The following is a 22,069-nucleotide window of genomic DNA, read 5'->3' on the forward strand; positions in this document are numbered from 1 at the left end:
AAAAAATCTCTCCAGTTTAGGGTAAAAGTAGAAAATAAGAAAAGACCTTATTTTTTTTCCCTCTGTTTCATTTTGTAATAGAAAAGATTACAAGATACACTGCTCAGACAAGCAGAAAGCTTTTAAAATTTCTCATCAAGGAAACCACAATTTATTTCCAATGGCTGCACTTTAGATAGGAGCTGTGCTATTAAGAAAACACATTCTGAGGCACTACATTGGATTAGCTGAGTTTTAAAGAAACATTTTAGAATACAAAATTTATCATACATCACATACACTCTATAAATCTTTTCTGATGTCTTTTAATTTGCTTTTTATTTTACACTAACTTGTAAACCATTTACTGGTTCATGTCAGGTTGATGATAACTTTGTGCTTGATGTGGAGACGTTCCGATGTCTTAGTTGTTTTCAAGAAACAGGAAATGGATAGATGGATTGTGGCTTCATCTACAAAAATGAGAGAGATGCATTAGTCTGACTTGGTGTCCTCTGGAAACCTTGAAAGCTTCAACAATCAGGAAACTTGTCTCACACATCCAGAACATCCTTTTTTTTTTTTTTTGAGATGCATTTTAAGACGTTCCAGTCAATGCTACATAGTAGGCCTTTGCTATAGTTGTACTTCTTTTTATTAGCTTCCTTTGACTTATGATTTGTGGTAATAAAGTCAGCTCCCATTACTGAATAAGCTTTAAAAGCGATCTAAGGACGGTGACACCTGTCATTAGTTCCACAAGCAGTACGCTGCTGTGTGACGTCAACGTTCTTCTTCTTCACTTTGGGGATGTAAACCCCAAAGATTGGGTTTAATTAGTAGCATAAATGCAAGAAAAAAAATAGCAGATTTCAGCAAAAATAAATAAATAAATGGGAATTGAGCATCTAGACATGTTGTGTGAACATGGCCCTTGTGTCCCTTGATGCCTGGGACGTTTTAACTAGTGTTGGATGAAGACAATACAGGATTGGTGAAAAACTGGTAGAAATTTAACAAGATTATGTTACTGGGGACTAGAAAGATATATCTTTTGGGAAAATATTAAAGCAGTTGTTTTTTTTTTTTTTTTTTTTGTTCTTTCTCCACGGATAGCATTTACTCCTATCCTAATTATTTTAGTATTTCTCTGTTGGCATAGTAACAACAAAATCATCTCTACATGCAGTCATCTACTCAGTTTAGAGTAATTATTTATACTTGAATGTGAAAAATGCTGAAAATAATCAAAGGAGAAAGCTATTATCTTTTTTTTATTTTTTTTGTATTTGTTTTGCTTTCTTGTTGGATTTGTATTGATTTTTCTTACTGTCAGCTGTCTTCATCCTCCAGGTCTCCGGTGATGGCAGGTGGACTGTTTGCTGTGGACAGGAAGTGGTTCTGGGAGCTGGGAGGATACGATACTGGCCTGGAGATCTGGGGAGGAGAACAGTACGAGATTTCCTTCAAGGTAAATAGAAATATAGTTCCAAAGAGCTGCTTCAGCAATGTGGACAAATACTGAATATATGTTATGTTGTGAAGCAGTGACAGTGTACTCATGCCTGTCACAATTTACATAATTACCTTTTTTCTATTATCTGAGCAGGGAGCGCCCGTTCTGTGTAATGGTTTCCTTTCAGCCATCTAAAAATGAATCAATGATAATGGTAAAAAAGTGAAACATCCATCAGTTTTCATGTCATGTTCCACCATTTGTGGGCCTTGAATTAGCTTAAATGGCACCAAGTGTTTATCTCAAGGCACTTAACTTATATCCTTGGACTGACTGAATTTTAATGAATGTCTACAGACATAAACATCAGGAAATTAGTGGTGAAGCCAAAGCTCGCAGCATTACTTTGGAGCTATTTGGTCGCATGCCAAATTGAAAAGGAAAGCCAATAATTCAAAGGAGGTTTTAAGCTTGATTTGCAACTTGGTGGCAGTTAAAGGTGCCAGTACCACAAATTTGAGGAAAGTAGGGTCATTAGGAAGTGTCCCCTCTCTTTGTTCCTCTCTTTCTCTTAATGAAAATATGTTTTTAGAATGGCTTCCCATCCAATCTAAAAAGCATTTATAGCATCATTTATGTTTAGCTGTTATTGGTTTAGTCTTTTCACACAAGTTTTGCTAAACAACTCTACGAAATGAATCTCTTTTGTAGAATATTTAAGCATTGCATCCACAGCTCATAAAGAACTTTTAAGACTTGTTGAGCAGCACGGAGCGTTCCTTGTTATGATTTCTGATCTCGACTGGAGTACAAAGCCTCGCATGGACGAGCTTCCACATTAATCATGCTCTGAGTTCCATATTAGATTATGTTTTTGTCTGGCGCTTCAGCATGAATTATTCTGTAACTGCTTGCGACTCATCTTGGCTGCCTCTGCCAGTGAGCTCCAGACAAACAGACACAACGGCCCGTCACAATAATTCAATTATACTTCGAGCGAGTAAGGACTTTTGTCGTCTCACTCAATTAAGCACAAAGGCCACTGCTGAGAAGGTGGATTTGATTGGACATATGCGGCAGTGTGATGCTGTTGCGGTTGTTCTTTAAACTACATTGTGCATTTATGGAATAGAAGCCTTTTGTCAAAAATTTAATTCGCTGTCAGACGTCTTTGAATTTCCGTTGCTTCTTCATTCTAATGTTTGCCTCTTTGATGATTTGATGCTTATGAGATTTGAATAAAATTGACTTAAAATGCACAAAACTTACATTCCTGCAAATGATTTACTTTTGAATGAAATGTATGTAATCCACTCAAACACAATCTCAAAGAAACATCACCAAGCTAGGCTTTTCCCTTCTGTTCGATCCACTTTTAAGATGCAAGTTAGATTGAACTTAAATCTCAATGCATATATTGAAAAGAGAATAGAATTTTTTTCTCTGAAAAAAAGTAGATTAATTTGTGAGCCTCTACATTTGATATGTTGTCCTAATTAAGAATCCAAGCTTTAAGAGAGTATTGCATTTGCTAAAGAGCAATAAGTTTGTGTTGTTTTGTTGTCATTTTTTCATTAACATTTGGTTCTGCAGCCTCAACTGCTTGCTCATTTGTGAAATGTAATAAGATTTTATATAGATTTTTAACCCTACTTTATTGGATCAAAGCTGCAACACTTGCTTTTTTTTGCAAGTGCAACATAAAAAAGGTGATTTAAGCAATACTGATGGGCTTGGAAGAGGTTCACAATCTTACATCGTTACAAAATCTCTAACAGTTTAAGTTATTAGAAATGGTCATGTCAGCATGTTGGCTTCTGATCTGAAGTGGCTGCAACATGCCCTAATAAAGACCTGCTCCAAAGGTGTGTCTATAATGCACCACGTATACACAATGGCTCTTAATGTTAAAACAACATCACACTGAAATAGACCTGGTGTTCATGCATGTTAAAAACCACGACCATTCTGAGATAGCTAAAAGCCATAAATATTTGAGACCATTTCTAAAACTTCTTATAGATGCCTGTTTTTGGTAGATTAAACACCAAACATACCTTAATATACATTAATAAACTCAGTGGAAACCATCCTGGTTTCTAACAAAGCTAATATACAGGTTCCTTATCGCCGTTCTTGGGGTTAAGTCACAATCCACGGAAAATCTACGACTCGATCAATCCGCAAATACCGAACCTGTGCTGTGCAAAGATATGCTGCCTTGGGTAAAAAATGCTCCAGCAATTCCTTTAAGGTTTTGGAATTCTGGTAGCATCATAGCTTTGAGATACTTAAAGTGTTACATTTGTTAATTTGTTGGCAAAAATTGTAAAGGACAACCTACTAAGTAATCCCCACAGATTCACAGACTGAGCTGATTTTGATTTGTGCCAACTGGGACTCTGTAGTTCTGTGGCCCAGTGAAGCATCTTCATTTATCATCCAGAAGTTGCGTTAGCAAAGGGCTTGAAATGAAAAGTTTTGAAAAAAGAGGATAAGTATCCTATATTGAGTTTAAACATTATTGCAGAACTAAGAAACACGTGTTGCTATTGCAGTGTATAAACAGCACTTTAAGAAGTAAAGCTGGGATGCAATTCAAAACTAAGAAATTAACGGCTTTCTTTGTAATGAATCAAGAGATTTTTTTTAGCAATTTTTGTTTGAAATTTAATCTTCGTATGAATGAAAGCAGCCCTCAAGAGTTTCTATAAACAGCATTTTCTTAAAATGTTAGGAGAAATGTATTATCTTGAACTCCACCAAAAGGTAGAATTGAAGAATAAACTGGAAAATGCCTCCATATAGATATTTGTAGTTACTGTAGCGTTTTTTTTTTTTTTTTCCCATCTGATGATTTTCTCGTGGTTTGACAGCTTACAGTTTTTTTTAAACTAATTCATCAGCCAGTCCCTGCTGCTGAAGTTCAGATTTCCCTCTTTTCTCTGAATTAGTGTTTCATTTCTAGACTCCAATTCTTCTAAGCACAAGTGACTTTCCTTCATAAGCTGTGTGTGTAATTGGAGGGTTCCTTTACAATCACACCAGAATCACACGTTGAGATTCGTAGAAATCTCATGCTGCCAACATTCTGCTCCATCACACCATGCAGTCACCTTCTGGTCCTGCTAATCTATTCTCTTGAATTTGACCCCAGTTTTTGTTTTTGTTCTGCGGTGCTGTTTAGTCTTTCATCTCTGATCTGTTCACCTTTTCTAATCTGATGCACAAATAAAGCCGAATCCAAAACAACATTTTCTGATACAGATCTCTGCTGACTCCCCCTCTCGTCATGTCACTTTAGGTGTGGATGTGTGGCGGTCGGATGGAGGACATCCCCTGCTCCCGGGTGGGACATATCTACAGAAAATACGTCCCATATAAGGTTCCAGGAGGCGTCAGCCTGGCCAGGGTAAGATCCACATCATTTAATGACATGTTGATGTCAACAGATAAACAGAGAGCTTTGTTTAGTCAACGTGTTTTCAATCTCCAGCTGTGTGTTTAGGCTTTGTTTATGTCGATATCATAATCCAACATTTGACACAAAGTCCAGCAGCGGAATGTTTGTCTACAAATGTTGTCCTTTGAAAATTAAAATATATATATATATATATATATATATATATATATATATATATATATATATATATATATATATATATATATATATATATATATATATATAATATATATATATATATATATATATATATATATATATATATATATATATATATATATATATCATTTTGTGCATTCTGCTTCTGCTTCCGTTAAAAAGCGTTAAAAATATAACCATATTTTTATTTTTTTTAAATGGATAAAAATGAAAAGTTAAACTCTAAAGAGGTTTAAAAGGTGTAGGAGGATGTAGGACTGATTTAGTTTTATATTTCTGGTGGCAAAAGCGTTTTGAGAATGGTGCCATTTTATGTTGTGAACACAGAAACTTGTTACTGGCCAAAATTCTGCTACCCGTGGATTTTTTGTTAATAATGTTTCACATACATTAAAATGGATTGATTACAAAAAGTAGAAAAATACTTTTTTATGTTCATCAACAATGTTTCATTGATTTATTGTTTATTGAGAAAGGCCAGGGCAGTTAGTTCATTTCTGATTTATACTAAACCTTGAAACATATTAGGAAATATTTATTGGGAATGGGTATTTTGTGTCAGTGATATGCTTCACCTTTTAGCTCAAAAATGTGTCAAAACCTCTGTTTATAATCTGTAGCCTAATGTTTTCTAATAATTAGCTCACATGATGCTGACTGCAGTGTGTTGAGAAATGTTCATCAGGCCCGAATCAGAATATTCTTCCCTATGTATGATTCTTTCAGATACGTTTGTGTGTTGTGCTCTGGTGAATTTATGACTGAACCTGTTGACCTGTGTTGCTGCTGTTTTTGTATGGAACAGCCTGAATGCTGATCAAATAGAGCCGAACTCTGGAGCTGCAACGAGGTGTTTAAAGTTCATTCGTGCAGCAATCTGTGTAGATGGTGCAAATGTTACTTGTCCATAATAGCACAAGATAATTGATTTAAAGTATTTAATTATTTGTGTTATGAGCTCAAGATTTCATTTGCAAATACCAAAATAAACGAGAGTCAAAATGATCCTTGATTAGAGACGGTTTAAGAGAGATTTTCAAAATTTGGCTCAAAAGCAGTGTCAGTATTTTTTGTGTATTTAAAAACAAGTCAAGAGTCAGAAAACTGTGCCTCAAAGATAGATTCATGGATAACAACTTCATTAAATAAAAGAACATGATGATGTTTGAGTATTTTTAAAGGCCAAGGTTTCAAACCAGTTGCTGACACGACTCTGCAGCAAGTCTAATTAATTAATAATTAAGGAAAACACATCAAGATGGCATCACCTGTGTTAAGTCATTATCCAACATTGTAATATAGATTTATATCCATTCCAGAGACACTTCAGATTTTGTCATGTATATATAAAACATTTATATTGTCTTGATGGATCCTCACAGAGTGGAAACAGAAACTGTTGATGGAAAAGCATCATTTCTGTAAGTAAAGTGATGCCATTTGTTCCAGTCCAAGCAGGAAAACGGTCGTCCAACCTGTTGTCAGTCTCAGTGCCAGGCTCTGTGATTTCCACTTCTGCAAGGGCAGCATTAAAGGAGAGAAGTTCAGCAGATATTTTAGAGGACACATCAAGGACACATCTGGCTCTTGCATTTCCCATCAAGACAATGAAAAACCACATTCGGCTGAGGGACAGCCGTCAATCCCTCAGCATGTGAGAATTTATTTAGTATTCATGAAATAAAAAAACTATTGATTTTATGATAAATAAAAAGCATATTCAAGAACAATGGGACACAACAACATCTGAAACACTTGGTGACTAACAAGCATTGTGAAAAATAGCAACAGTTATGAACTCTACCAGTCGCACTTAAAATGTTGTTACTGGATAGAAAATGAAACATATTAGAGATGCATAAACAACTTCACTTCTTTCAAGTTTTTCTTTTAAATCATTTCAGAAAGTGTGATTACACACTTTCTGTTTAGTTTTCGCTTGGCTTGATGTATGTTCTGGTCATTGTAAAGACACACTCAGGTAATCATAGCATTACAAGAGAAAGAAAAAGTTCGAGAAAACCATGTTTTTTAGGGAGGAACCAATCAATAGGCCCAGATTTCTTTCATTTTGGGAGATCTTACTTGGCCAATATTTACATGTGAAGCTGATTCTATCTTCATCAGCAATAGTCGAAAAATCAATCACTGAATTCTTTGGCTCTGCGGTGAGAGAGACAGATCCACTTTCCAGGATTGTCTGCGGTTTCTAGGTGTCACCTTACTGTTGCCAATTCAGCAACTTTTTTCCTACATTTCAGAGAAGAAAATCAGCATCAACCAGAAACAGAATCAGCAGGTCAGGCTTTTCAGATCAGCTGGGAAACTGCAATCAGTGCACCGCTAATATTTGTGTCTTCCCCCTCCTGGAGCATTTCTTAATGAAATGTTTGGAGGTGTTTTTTCTTTTTTCATCCTATTTCACTATAAATCTTTTTCAGTATTTCTTGGAGAAGAATCGTCTTTCTCCTGTAATTCTCTCATAACCTGCTTGCCAGGGAGAAGCAGGAAGTCCCTTCAGCAGGTGCTGTGGTTCTGAATAAAAAGACAACTTCCCTGGCAGTCTGGGTCCTGTGTGGATCAGAGGATCCCAGGACTCTCTGAATGCACTCAGCCTGCCGGGAAAACCAGCTGCTGCACTCCAATTCACCTGAAGAAGCTCGGAGCTTTAGTTTCACTGCAGTCAATGAGCCGTGCTGCGGGGAAAGCGCTTGTGCGGCTGCAAGCGCTTTCCCAACACATCTGTACCTCTGAAGGCTGAAGAAGATGCGATTCTTCCTCCCTGGGAGCCACGCTGAACCCAGATTATTCTTACTTTCATCATTCGTAGCTCTAAGGTTCCAGCGTGTTCTCCCAGACCTGCAAACACACATCAGGAGCCGTTCATCTCAATAAGCTTTTACACTCACAAGGCTGCAATTGGTGGGATTTCCGATTGTGCATTTACTTAAAAAATGTGTCAAACATGCAACAGCTGTACTTGTTCGGTTTGTTTGAAACTAATTTTACAGGTGAAAGGATAATTGATTAATTGAACTAATTCTCAGCTAACTTTGTAATTAATTATGCAGACTCATTTTCTGAAATAACAACCTATTCTGTAATTTAGCCAAAACTGTACAAAACAAATACATTTGCAATTCAGAAAAATGATTTTTCTGTAATTCTACTCAGGTGGCAGTCTGAGCTTAACCTTGTTCAAATTCTATAATAAATAAATAAATGAAATAATCTCCAATTAAACACATTTTACTATACAATTAGTAATTGGTTAATTAAAAAATAATAATGAACAGTTCTTTTTTTGTTTTGTTTTTTTTTTTACTTCACCAGGTATTGGACCATAAATCTAAAGACCCACTCCTGTGCAAATGTTAAACAAAGCAACCAAAAGATTCACTGTTGTAAATATGAGTGTGATATTCTTCATCATCTTTCCTTTCCTCCCTGAAGATGATCAGGCCCAGAGCATGATGCAGCCCCTGTTGTGGGTTACCATAGAAATGATGTGTTCAGGGTGACGTGCAGCATTTATCTCCACATACACTTTTGAAGGATTCAGTGATTTCAGTACAGAATTGCTAGAAAGAAAGACATTCCATCCTGAGATTTTTGCAAACTTTGATAATGAATCATAGAAAATTTCATTCCTGACTTGGAACTCTTTTAGGTTCCAAGTCATGATTCATTTGGGCTCAAATACTTATTTCACTCAATGACAAATTAGTTTAATCTCTAATTTATGTATATTATGGAGCAGTTGCTGCATACTGGCATAGATTAAAAACTGAAAATTTCCTTTAGCTGTAGTTCCTACTTTACAAAAGTTTCAGAATGAACTTTTCCACATTGGAAGACGCGTGGAAGTTTTCATTGTATTTATGTATTTTTGCTAGTGATTTTGACACATCTGCCTGGAGGTGCCCAGCGTGTTATGGAGAACTGATACTAACCTTTCGGGGATTTTAAAAGTTTTGTTTCATGCAAAAAAATTTTGAAACATAAATGGTACTACAAAAATCTAGACATTTGTTTTGTTGACCACAAATGATTTCCTAGCTGAATTTGACCCTACAAGAACTGAAAATTATCACGATCTGAAAATGACCTATATCAAGATCTCCAGAATAATATTAGACTTTTTGATTCCAGAACCTGAAGCGTGTAGCAGAGGTGTGGATGGATGAGTACGCTGAGTTCATCTACCAGCGCCGGCCCGAGTACCGCCACCTGTCGGCCGGAGACGTCACGACACAAAAGGAGCTGCGCAACAAACTCAACTGCAAAAACTTTAAGTGGTTCATGAATGAGGTGGCCTGGGATCTGCCCAAACACTACCCGCCGGTGGAGCCCCCTGCTGCCGCGTGGGGAGAGGTACAGTTTATCCCACTCATGGATTTGTTGACTAAAGATGGAGAAATCTACAATATATCAAAAGCTAGTTTGCCTGACTTACTAGAATGTTATGCTTCCTTACCAGAGAGATGCATTTCTCTTTCTGTTCACTACTTCTAACACCACTAATAATCTAATACTGAGTACATCTGATTGGGCATTTTGAACTGTTACAGATTAAAGTCTTGTTTATGACAGTTTTTCTCTCGATATCACTGCAGGTCCGTAACGTGGCCAGTGGACTGTGCATGGAGAGCAAACACTTTGTGTCCGGAAGTCCAATACGCCTGGAGAACTGTGTGAAGGGCCGAGTTGATGTTAGCTGGAGTCATGGACAGGTAAGAATTAGCCGACATATTTTACTGGTTTAGATTTTGATGTGTTTATATGGCTCATTAGATAATTTTAGAGTTACTAAACAGTTCTATTTGAAAATCTGTCCAATGCAGTCAGCCTAACCAATGTTTCCAATCATTTTACCTTGTTACCTGTGTTAAGATGGATGGTAGTGAATTTTACCTCCTGCACCCAATTCTAGCTATTTTTATCTCGTTAGAGTGTGGGATTGACCAGTTTGTCGACTCTGGTTTCTTCACCTTTTCTTTTGCCCAGACTCTAAAATCTGGCCAAAAGATTTTAGAGAAAACATTGAAGAAAATATTTATATTTTCTTGAATATATAAGATATAAGCCTATATTTTCTTGAATGTTGGAAAATATTGCCAATATTGCAAAATAATGCCAATATTGAACAAGCTCTGCACGACTGGCAGCAGAGCTTGTTGAAGCCTGAAGTCCTTCAGGCTTCAGCGCTTTCAGTCCTGAATCCTGAAGGACACTTTTAAACTTCCACGCATTTTTGATGGTGGAACTTTTTTCACCCCTGACACAATAAGACACTGGTTTAAATCAGATCTGCATTTATCAGATATGATTCCTGCAAATATACATTTCTGTACAACCTTTACAACTTTCAGGTTTTTTTATTAGACTAAACAGGTAATATGAGCTGGACTCTCATAGCGAAAAAAATTGAGAGAAAGTTTTTAGTTGTCAAAAAAAAAAAGAAAAAAAAAACATTATGTGAAGCGATACTTTTGCAAAAAATTAAAACAGTATCTGATCATTCCATATAACAATCCTATTAGAATGGGAGGTTTTGACCATATTTGTATTTATACCTCACTGTACTGTAGAATACTATACCACTGTTTAAATATTTAATCAGGATTAAATTAAACAAATTACACAAAAAATATAAAATATATCTATATATTTGTATTGAAATATATATTTAATTTATTGATCATGTGACAACCTCACCCTACTGTCAACTATTTTCTGTAAAAATAGTGAATAACTGATGATTGCTAAATATCTCATTTTGGGTCTTTATCAGTGGATTTTATATGGTAGCTCTAGTTTAATATATTTGTTATAATAACAAAAAAATCTGACCAATAAGAAGCTGTACTTCTTATTGATCAGTATTTATATCAGTCTTCTTGATCATTTCTGTCTAACAGTGACTAAGTATATTTAAGTCATTTCAAGCTGCCTCTGCTCTCTCGCTCCATTCGCTGCAGGTAATTAATTTTCTTATCTCTGCAATGTCCGACTCCTTGCGACTGCACCTCAACAGCTTAAGACTTTCTTATCATTGTAGTTCAATTAGTTAATTGGTGTCTGACCAAACATTCATTTGGGTAAAGGCAGAGAACATCTGCATCAGATGTCTTTATATATGCAGCTGTTATACTATTCTGACCTTCATCCTCCTCATAAAGTGATTTTTGATAGTAGATCTTCTTTGTTTGCTGAGTTGAACAAATCAGGATTCCTGATTGCGCTTCAAATTCTCATATTTTTCTAATGGCCAGTCACTTTATTTATATCATGGTGTTATTGAGTTGTATTAATCTGACCAGATCCCTTAATACTCTTATAATAAACCTTACTGTCAGTCTCACCTAAAATATTTTTTTTTATTTCAAAGTAGCATTACAGAAGACTGAAGGTTTGTCCTCATAGATTGCATCACTGTTATTGTCCCTTTGTTAGTCATCATCCTTGGCTAAACACACATGAATGCCACATACAGGCAAAGACTTGATTACCTTCCCATGTCTCAGAAGGCTTGCGTTTGTACTTGTGTGTCACACCGAGGTTCTTTAAACATAATACAACCTTAATGGATTGAATGACTCCTTCTGTTTCCTGGATGACTTCATGGCTTCGACAGTTTAATTGCTTTTGTCCAAAGATGTACTGCAGTTTAATTTGTGACATGGTTGCAAGTCGTTTTTGGCACTAAAGAGAAATGGATTTGCTGCAAATCACAGGAGGTCCTTCAGTGGATGCTCTTGTCAGATCTTTTTTGGTTCACTACAAAAGAAGTGAGGAAACGGTCAGAGAGCTGGAATGGCTGAACCATTAGTAAAAACACACAGTAAAGCAATACTTTCTGGTGTGATGGAGACTCTGTTATTGAACTTTCCGACTTTTACAGATTCCCACTGATTTGTCTCTTTTGATCCAACATGAAGTCTGTGTTCCCTGCAGGTGTTCACATTTGGCTGGAGGGAAGACATCCGGGTGGGTGACCCCATGCACACCAAAAAGGTCTGCTTCGATGCCATTTCCCACCACAGTCCTGTCACGCTGTACGACTGCCACGGCATGAGGGGGAACCAGTTGTGGCGCTATAGGAAGGTACTCTACTGTCTTTCTTGTGCTGGAAATGAATTAATGAAAAAAAAAAGTTACACAAAAGTGTTTCACTGCAAAGATGGTTTATAGAGTGTTTTGTTGCAACTTCAAGTGTGAAATAAACTTCAATGGAGTTTGAAAACAAAATATGTGTATAAGTTAATGTCTGATTGAACAATTTTCCTTTTTGGGGGAGATTTTATTGTGATATATCAGGGGCCCAGAAAATCTTTGGTTAGTGCATCAATGTCTAATAAAATGATTTGCTCCTTTACCAGGTTCAAAAATCAGATACACAACAGAGTTCATTCTATCCAGTAGTTACTTATTAAAGGAGACATATTGTGCAAAATTCATAATCTACACATTTTTGTATTTCCATTTGAAAATGTGCTTCTGAATCCAACCCAAGCCCCTAATCAAAACAGGCTGCTCTTTTTCGACGGTAAGTTAGTGCTTTCTGTAAAATGAATCATTTCTAAAATTTTCAGAATGTATCATCACAAATCAGCAACTACTGCCTCTCGCCTAGCAACCCCAGCTGAGTCCATCTTGTCACCTAGCAATGTCAGTGGTGCCCTTCTAGTCACTTAGCAACCCAAGCAAAGCTCCAGCTCATTTGGTCAGCAGGTTTTACAAAACACTTTTGTTGTTCAATTTCCATCCAGAATCCACGTGCTGCATTCTTGGTGGTTGTGCAGGAGGCCTCACTTCTGCTTTTCAAAGATGTATAGTTGTATCTGTTTGTAGCAATTTTCACAGGTTGAGTCGGTGGCGCCAAAACATCCTCAAACGGCTCATTCTGAACTGACCAGATTAAAATTTTATTAACTAAGAATGATTTTGTGCAAAAAATGTAATGAACATGTTTCTTATAGTCATAGAATAGTCATAGCAGAAAACTGCAAACAATAGTTGCTTCTCTCGTCTCAATACTGATCTCTTTAAATCTCATCTATAAACACACACCCATATGCTAAAGACGGGTCATTTTTACATTGTCCTGATATGTCAGACTGTAGAATTGAAGAACATTTTAAATGGTCATTATAGATCTGAGAACTCGACTCCTGTGTTAAACCCATCAGTTGTTTCATCCTTCCTTTCTCTGACCTGTCTTTCTTCTCGTTCTCCAGGACAAAAGCCTCTATCACCCCGTCAGCAACAGCTGTGTGGACAGCAACGCCAACGAGCGGCGGGTCTTCATGAACACGTGTGACCCCTCGTCCCCCAGCCAACAGTGGCTGTTTGAGAGAACCAACAGCACAGTTCTGGAGAACTTCAACCGCGGTACAAACTGAGTCTGCTCACAGACTCTGGACCCATGCAGTCTTGGAATCGGCCGCCGACGTTGCTGCTACTGCTGTGACCAGGAGCTTTCCCAGTGGTCCTGGAGCTTGGGGGTGAAAGGGTGTTATTTATTTTTTTGCAAAGGTGCCAGAAATAAATCAAGGTGGGATATTGTAAAGAGGAGTTAAAGGAGAGCCTGAAATTTATTCTGATTAATGGTGTAAAAGTGACTTGGGGGTGTTGTGCTTTGGCAGCGGGTCTGTCTCACTTCCTGGTTTGTCTTTTGAGTTATTACCCGAAATTCCTCATCATTCCTTCTCCCTTTTATCCCGTATTTCGCCCTCCCTCCTGGTCCTCACGATGTGCCTCTGCCCTTCCGTCCGTCTCAATCTCCCTGCTTGACTGCACCTTTGCCCACCCTTTCCATTCTCTCCCTTTTTAAATCCCCTTATGTCTCTCCGGCTCTGACAACCTCCCTGGGGGAGCTTCTGGGAGGGGAGGGAGGCGGCTTCGCGCTGAGCCAAAGTCATCCTGACACCCGGTGAAGCCAGGCAGAACCACTCCGAGAATCAGCCAGCAAATGGGTTCTCCTCTACATCTGCAGGCAGAGACACCATGAGCAGAATTGACAGAGAGACAGAGGGGACGAGACTGCCACCTTCTGCACACTCTCAGCTCGTTTTCCCCCTTTATTCTCTGCCCTCCCAACGTGTCCTCATGAGTCACTCTCAGATTTGTCTCTGTGCAACGTTGGCCTTCTATTTTCTTCAAACACGACTGCCGTCTGATGTTGGGATCTGTCCTGCTTGGTAACGAAGAACGTTGCACATTTGTTCTTTTTTCTGCCTCTCGCCGAGTTCAAACCCAACGTTGAAACTTGGGATGTATTCCCCATGCTCCCCCACATGTAAACGTTTCTAAGCTGTCCTCTGCTGCTTCCCAGTTCAGTCACTGGAACGACCTCATCACAGACGGCCAAGCGGCGGGTCTTGTTCTCTGGCTGTGTGATGGACAGGCCCGCCGATTCATGGCAGGCTGGGGCCCGATTGGCCGCCTGCCATGCTGATTCATCACTTTGGCTGAATTACTCCGGATGGCCTCACCGAGCTAGCGCTGGGATTCAGATAAACTTGAATGGAAATCTTAGTGCCTTTCGTTGGAGTCCAGAAGGTTTTGTGTTCACAGCGACAGAGAGCGTTTCAGGCAGTCACAGTGGAGCTTTGGTGACTTTAAAGTGAAGCTAAAATGACCTGCAGTGTAGTGAAGGCAGCGCTGTTTATTCTTGACTCCTGTCAAGCTTTCGAAGTTAGTGCACTCCGAAAGCACAAGCCGAGAGAGGCTGTTTTTCCTACCATAGTTTCTCCTGCCTTCAAAGGTTAACTGCAGCCTTTCTTAGATCTTAATCATGGCAAGTTGCTGTGTTTCTGGTTCTTTTTTCTCTCCTCTGTTCAATCCACAGTACTGTATTGGTAAAGAGAAAGACCTGGTGGTGGTTATTAACTCTTCTAATGTCAGATGTTTTTGTCTATTAATTTATTTTTCTTTATTTTCTGAGATTCACCTTGATTCTTTTCTTTGTTCTCGATAAAGTTTCTGTTTTCCTTTTGGGTTTTTCTGGGAAGCTCAAGTGCTTTATGTACAAACTAGAGATGCAAGCTGAACAGAATCTTTGTTGTTGTTGTTTGTTTGATTTTTTTTTTTTTTTTTTTTTTGCTGGATCTGTTCTGATCAGGGAGGCTGAAAAATAAATTTTTAGTCCTGATTTTCCTTTAAAGTGAATTAAAAATAAAAACTCACAATTTTTAATATGTGAACACATCAACCAATCTGAAAAAAGGCTTTTACAGATTTTTATGAGAAAAAAGTGCTTTATGCAGGAAAATGCATCTGCACTATTTCATACTTTTATGGAGTGTTGTGAAGCAAACACTCAAGAAAAGGCTTTTAATTCCTCTAAAAGACCTGTTGTGCTTCGCCAGCATTTTACGGAGCAAACGTTCAAAAGAAGCAGTTTCATAGCACATGGTGGGCAGTCAGGCTGAAGGAAGTGGCTCACTTTCATATCATTTACAATTTATCATCCTTTCTTTGCTCATTTACTGTGTTTTTGCAGTTCACTGATATTATTAAGCAACAATAAATTTTTACTATTTAAAAGTGAAACCCAACAAACGTAACCATGCGAGCAATGAAGTCTTTGTTTGCTATGTAGCTTATTGCTGGCATTTGTTTTAAATAACACTTCAAAATAATTAGAATTAGAGTTTCTGCAAGTTACTAACTGTTTAGCACTTCTTTAATACAACTCCAAATTATTATGCAAGGAATATTTTCTTAAATGATCAATGCAAATGATGGTGAGTACAATTTTCAAGTCATGAACTATTATAGTACAAATCAAAATTTAGTGAACAAAGCTCCCAATGAGAACAGTATTTTGTTAAAATACAAAAAACTCAAAATGCACTGTTCCAAATTATTATGCACAGTAGATTTTCTAAACATTTTATGGATTATAAAGAACTGCAAACGGCCATTATTTGAATGTGCAGCATTAAGTGGTCACATGCACTAAAATCAAAAGCTATTTCAATCAAAAATATTTGAACAGACAGTTACATGTTAACATAGGACCTTCTTTGAAATCACCTGCACAATAATTGCATCCATTGAACTTGTGAGTTTGTGGAAAGTTTTTGCTTGAATTTCTTCTCCAAAGGTTCTCAATAGTGTTGAGGTCAGAGGACGATGGTGACACACCATGAGTTTCTCCCCTTTTATGCCCATAATAGCCAATGACAGTAGTATTCCTTGCAGCGTGAGATGGTTCATTGTCATGCATAAAGATGCATGACAATGCATTTGCTACTGAAGGTAAGGCTCTTCTTTTTGAACCATGACAAAGTGATCAGTCAGAAAGTCCATATACTTTGCTGGGGTCATTTTTACACCTTCAGGGACTCTGAAGGGGCCTACAAGCTCTCTCTCTTTCTCTCTTCCTCTTTCTCTCTCTCTCTCTCTCTCTCTTTTTCTCTCTCTCTGTCTCAACATAATTTTGACCCAAAGCATGACTCCTTAGGGGCCCAATAGTCGGTTGATGCACCATAAGCCTCTGGAGGTTTCTCCACCTTGGGGTTCCAGAGGCACCAGTAGCTTCAAATAACTGTTTGCTGCTTTTAAGGGCTTTTTAACAGCCGCTCTCTTAATATAATACATTTGTCTAACAGAAACCTTTGTCATTATGCCTTTATCTGTACAAACCCATCTTTGTTCTGAATCTCTTCACGGTACGATAACTCTTCAGTTTTAGTTAAATATCTAATGTTTTCATACCTTGTCGTACGGACTACACTATCTGATGATTTTCATCAGCAGAGTTTCTTTCTCTTTCCCATATTGCTTTAGACCTGTGGCCTGCTTAATAATGTGGAACATCATTCTAATGTAGATTTCCTTTAATTGAGCTAAACTCATCAAGCAGCTCTCTGAAATTAATTATCATGATTCAAAGAGCCCTGACACACAATACCATCTATAAATTTAATAGCAAATCAAAAAAAATTATCTTTATGACACATTATATCCAATGTACATAATAATTTGGAACATGATGTAAAACATATTCTTTACACCTTGATGCATCATTATTCATAAGGTTAAAAAGTAGTCACCCATTGTCTGACACGTTAGTACTAACAGTGTCTTAATTGTAATCATATTAATATATTTTAAAGAATCCACAGTAGGCAAAAATGTAAGTTTTAGAGACGATCGTTAGACAAACTGAATTCTAATTCAAAAGATTGCATTCAATTGGTCAGTATCAGACCACTGTCTTTTAAAATGTATGACTTGTGTCGATTTCTTACAAAAAAAAAAAAAAAATTCTAAAACAATGTCCTCACCAAGTTTTCTAGCATTTACGAATTAGAAATAATTCTGGCAATTCTAACTAAGAAGTCTCCTGTTCTGCATTTCTGCAGAGTTGTATTCAGTTAATTTATTACTATTGTTATTATTGGTCTTTTGAACTCTTACACGTGTAAATCTCTTTCCATCTCTCCCCCCTGCCCATCACTCAATCTGTTCCATATGATGATTTTAATATTCCCCAGTACTTGACTCGCCTTGTGGTCCTTGAATTAGTGCAACAAAAAACATGCTTATGTTCACTTATATTAGCTTCATCTTATGTTCAACGTCTTTTTTTGCAAAGTGATGTACAAAGCTGTATACATTATTTTGTTAGGTCTGTTATGTCCCCTTTTTAACTTTTCCATCCCTTCAAACAAGCTTCAACTGTTTCAAAGATATTTTATCCTCTTTTCACTTTCAGCAGCCTCGTTTTTGCAATGACTCGACTGCAGTTTTGCCATTTAGTTCCATGACTGGTTTTTGCAGCATTGTAACCTGTTTTGTCCAGCAGCAAACTTTTGTTTTGTGTTTGTGAACTTTTCCACTCAGATTTAAGGCAGGCAATGAGTTTTTTTCTTTGTTCTCGTCTTACTCAAATCTTTGATGTGATCTAGCAATGTGGCTCATTATGCAGAGTGCCAATTTGTAAGGAATGGTACGAGTATTTAAAAAAAAACAAACGATCAGTTGTCCCAGAAAAGTTTTTTATTGCAACTTGCATAACCAGTTTCATCAACCTGGCCATCCTCCAAACATGGAATGAAAATGTGGCTGTAGACTTGAAGAGGCTACTGATGATGAAGTTTGTATTTAAATTGCAGATTTCTATTTATTCTGTTTGTAAAAGGAATATAGTGTGGATTAAATCATCTTTGGTTCAAAATGCAATCTGCATTGTCAAACCTTAGTGTTATGTTTCTTTATATAATCCTCATTTTATGTGTGAAATGGAACATAACATGTTCATGCTTTTTACTTGTAATTGAGTAGTCCATGAAAACAACAGATAAATTACAAAGCATATCCTTGATTATGTAAAATCTCAGTTTTCATTTGGGAAATCTGAAATGTATTTGTCAAAAGAAAAAGGAGGTGGAGGACTCACCCAGGGCGCCATTAACGCAGGAACCACAGCTGGAGAGATGATTTAACTGTGAGTCATTTGACATGCAAGTGATATTCTTTGAGGGTGTATTCCCTTTTCTTTCATATCTTAAAAACATATAATTAAGTGATTTGCTCTTGCTGTTAGAACTTCACACCCAGTCTTAAGCTGCAGGCAGACAAACTTAAATAAATGCAGTGTGAGCAGCACAGCTTGACTGGAAACTCAGACAGTGAAGGATTTATAAGCTAAGGATCTGGATACTTACTCTCAGGTTTTGGTGCAGACACCCCAGTAACTAATTTAAGGATAAAAGTTGGACACATTTGTTGACTTCCTCCTTCTAAACACGCCCCAATCCCATTTATCCATGCTGCTTTGAGTAAAGGCTCACTGAGTGAAGCTCTATTGCCCAATCTCTGATTAACCACCAAATCTCATGCAAACCTCATGCTAACAGCTACTGTTTGTGTTGCATTAGTAAGAGTGTGTGACGGTCTGAGTTCTTTGATACCAGGTTCAGAGGATTGCTGAGGTTCAGTCTGAGACCAAAGCTGCATTAGTTCCTGTAAATGAAACTGCTGCATCCTTTTTTGTTTACAGGTTTTATTTGAGCCCTGAACTCTTTCTTTACACTTGTGAGGAGCATTTTAAACATGAAATGGATTCTTTTGGACCTTCGCTTGTCTATTGACTTCCACTTTACTTTTATTTTTCATGTATTTAGGTGAAATACTTCAAACTAATACAATGCAACTGCAGAACTTCACCATGACTCAGAATAAAAGGAGTTTAAGTGCACAAAATATTTCCAGGCACTTTCGCAGTAATTTCCAAGCATTAGAGAGTAAACTCTGTCATGAATGTGCCATTCATCTGTATTGTAACTTATTATTATTATTATTATTCTCTCCAGGATGTCGAGTTTAGAGGAAATTGGCAGAACGACTTGTTTTCTAGGAGTTTTTAATGTGTCAGCCTGTCACAGCATGTCACCTACATGTGGGAATTATGTTGTGTACATTTTGTAACTGGAAAAAAAATCCCATATTTTTTCTACTGAGATTAAAACTGTAAAACTGTATTTAGGTATTTAACAAACTGTGCAGAGCAACTGGAGATGTAGGATATTTTGCTGAAACTGTAAAATAAAAAGGTTTATATATTTGGAGGAAACTTTGTCTCTCGTGTGTGTTTTACAAAATAAAATCCAGCATCATTTAAAGGGACAGCTTAGATTATTTCAAAGTGGGGTTCTGTTGGGCTGGGAGTCATCAGTGTCTTGTCTTTGCTGAGATTAACAGCAATTAACAGAAAATAAGAGCCAAGACAAAACCAGTCAACGCACAAGACTTTAGAAAAAAATATCTGTGGATAGAGATACATCTGATCTAACCTTTGAATCTGCTATATATATATTTCCAACTCCACCAAGCAGCACGGCTCATTGTGTACATGATAAACAGGATGAAAACCAAAAGCAGGCCCGTTTCTGTATTGGGTCGTTTGACACAGTAAGTAATTTTTAATTAGTAGATGTAGAAAATGTGTGGAAAATTGTACATTTTGTCACTTTCTGCCATAACGGTAAGCATCAATTTCTCATACATTTATATAACTATTAAAGCAACATTTCAAATTCACAAAAAAATGTAAATAATAGAAAAATAATGGAAACATTGTTTCTCAATGTCACTAGATGTCTTAGATGACATTGATGTTGATGAATTTTCTCCTTCATTGTGATTTGCCTGTAGTCAGACAGAGGCTGTGACATCACAACAGCAGAGACCAGAGCAGCAGGTGGATGAAGCGGCTGCTCATTCCTGCTGCGATCGCGTCTCCTAAATAACTCTGCCGGCGACGTCTGGTGCCCACAGCTTCCTAATGTCCTTCTCTTGTCGCTTCTTGTTGCTGGCTTTGTATCATTTTAACCGCTTCTGCAACCGATGGTGCAAAAATGCACTTTCCACTGACGTTAATCCCATAATCATATTTCCCTCTGCAGGCCTGGTAACTGATAGTTTTCCAGTTTTCTGTGATTCATTCTTCTTCGCCCGGCCATTATTGCTTTTGCAATTCGTTTCTTGCTCAGCTCGTCATGGTGACTGACGGAGCGTGTTTGGGGTTTGGGTGAACATTTTATAGCCTCTGTCTTATTGGAGCTTTGACATGATTACACAATCTCAGTCAGCATGGTGCTGGTGCTATAAAGTTCTAATTAAAATGTGTCTGGATTTATTTTCCTTTTTTGCAATTGCAAATGTGAGTGCCCTGGACTTTAATCAGCAAAGGTTATGTTTCTCCATAGACCAGTGGTTTTTTCACCATTCATATTTATCCCCAGTTAATCATCAAATAATCAGCATTCCCTCAGACTCATGAGCTGTAACTAGGACAGAGATCAGGCTATTACATTAGCACAGTCTTCCATTAAAGATTTCCATTAAGTTTCTTTATTAGGCTCGGCACCATTATAAAAGCGAAAAAGGCAATCCAATTGTCTCCCATAATTCACTCACTCTGTGGCTTTCTGTGGGTCGACACATCACTATGATTGGGCTGCATAAAAGGGAAGATGATCCAATGACAGTTTGTTTATCCTGTTCTGAGGCGCTGGGCCAGTTGACTTTTTTGTTTGAGGTAATACTTTTGGATTTGATTCCTTTGTCAGACAAGAGACTTGAGAAGAAAAAAAATTAAGGTGTGTGAAAGAAATAATCATTTCCTTACAAACCCAACAACAGTAAAATGAACTTAATTTTCTTAATTTGTCCATATTTCCCTTGCAAGCAGCCAGACTTTATTGTAATCTTTATAAACCTGATCAGTAGTTCGCTGGTCTTTCAGAGTCTTTATAGTTTTACCTTGGACTTTGCATGACTGACATATTCTGCTTGCTTTGTGGTCATATGTGGGTTCTCTTCAGGTACTCCAGATCATTTCCAAAGTCCAAAATCATGACTGCTAAGTTAAGTGGTCACTCTGTCTTGCGTGTGTCTATATGGCCCTGTGGAGATCTTCTATTGTCTCACAACAGTGTTATCCACAGTGAAACTCTACAAATCAGCCTGATCAATGGTCTCAAACTCTAGTCCTCAAGGGCTGTTGACCTGCAACTTTTAGATGTTTCTCTGCTTCAGCACAACTAGCTCCAATAGAAGCTCATTAGCAGAGTCCTGTAGACATTGACTGTATTCCAGTGAAGCAGTTTCACAATTTAATTCAAACGTGTAAAACAAGGGACACATCTAAAAGTTGCAGGACTAGTTTTGTGGTCTCCACTACTTAAATGACATTCCTTTTGTGACATGCCTATTGACACTGGATTACCGGGTCAATAAATTTGCATCCATGGTGACTAAAGTGGAACTTTGTCTCTCTACAGAATGCAGTTTCAACAGGGAGGACCAGTCACTGGAATGCTTTCTTCTTAAAAGTCAAGGCATCTTCAAGGACTTTCACAAAGGTTTTGGATTCTGCTTTCTATAAAGAACCTCGTCAAACACCAACATAATCTGTACCTTGTTATTACCAGTGCAAATGTGGATATTGTCCACAAAAATGCTTGGCTAATGAAGCTCAGACTAGGCTTTAT

At 37.5% G+C, this 22,069-nt stretch overlaps 1 protein-coding gene across 1 annotated transcript in view; it reads left to right on the top strand.

Moving 5' to 3' along the window:
• The window catches only part of LOC129370576 (polypeptide N-acetylgalactosaminyltransferase 10-like), a 90,977-nt gene extending 71,336 nt beyond the window's left edge, over positions 1 to 19,641 (top strand). The window contains exons 7-12 of the mRNA XM_055046647.1: positions 1,333 to 1,450; positions 4,740 to 4,847; positions 9,210 to 9,431; positions 9,674 to 9,790; positions 12,015 to 12,164; positions 13,298 to 19,641. Coding sequence (XP_054902622.1) covers positions 1,333 to 1,450; positions 4,740 to 4,847; positions 9,210 to 9,431; positions 9,674 to 9,790; positions 12,015 to 12,164; positions 13,298 to 13,462 — 880 coding nt within the window. The 3' untranslated portion in view covers positions 13,463 to 19,641. The remainder of the gene's footprint in view (positions 1 to 1,332; positions 1,451 to 4,739; positions 4,848 to 9,209; positions 9,432 to 9,673; positions 9,791 to 12,014; positions 12,165 to 13,297) is intronic.
• Positions 19,642 to 22,069: the final 2,428 nt, after the last annotated feature.

The sequence above is a fragment of the Poeciliopsis prolifica genome, unplaced genomic scaffold (genome assembly GCF_027474105.1).
Source record: "Poeciliopsis prolifica strain line A6 unplaced genomic scaffold, Auburn_PproV2 SCAFFOLD024, whole genome shotgun sequence".
NCBI lineage: Eukaryota > Metazoa > Chordata > Actinopteri > Cyprinodontiformes > Poeciliidae > Poeciliopsis > Poeciliopsis prolifica.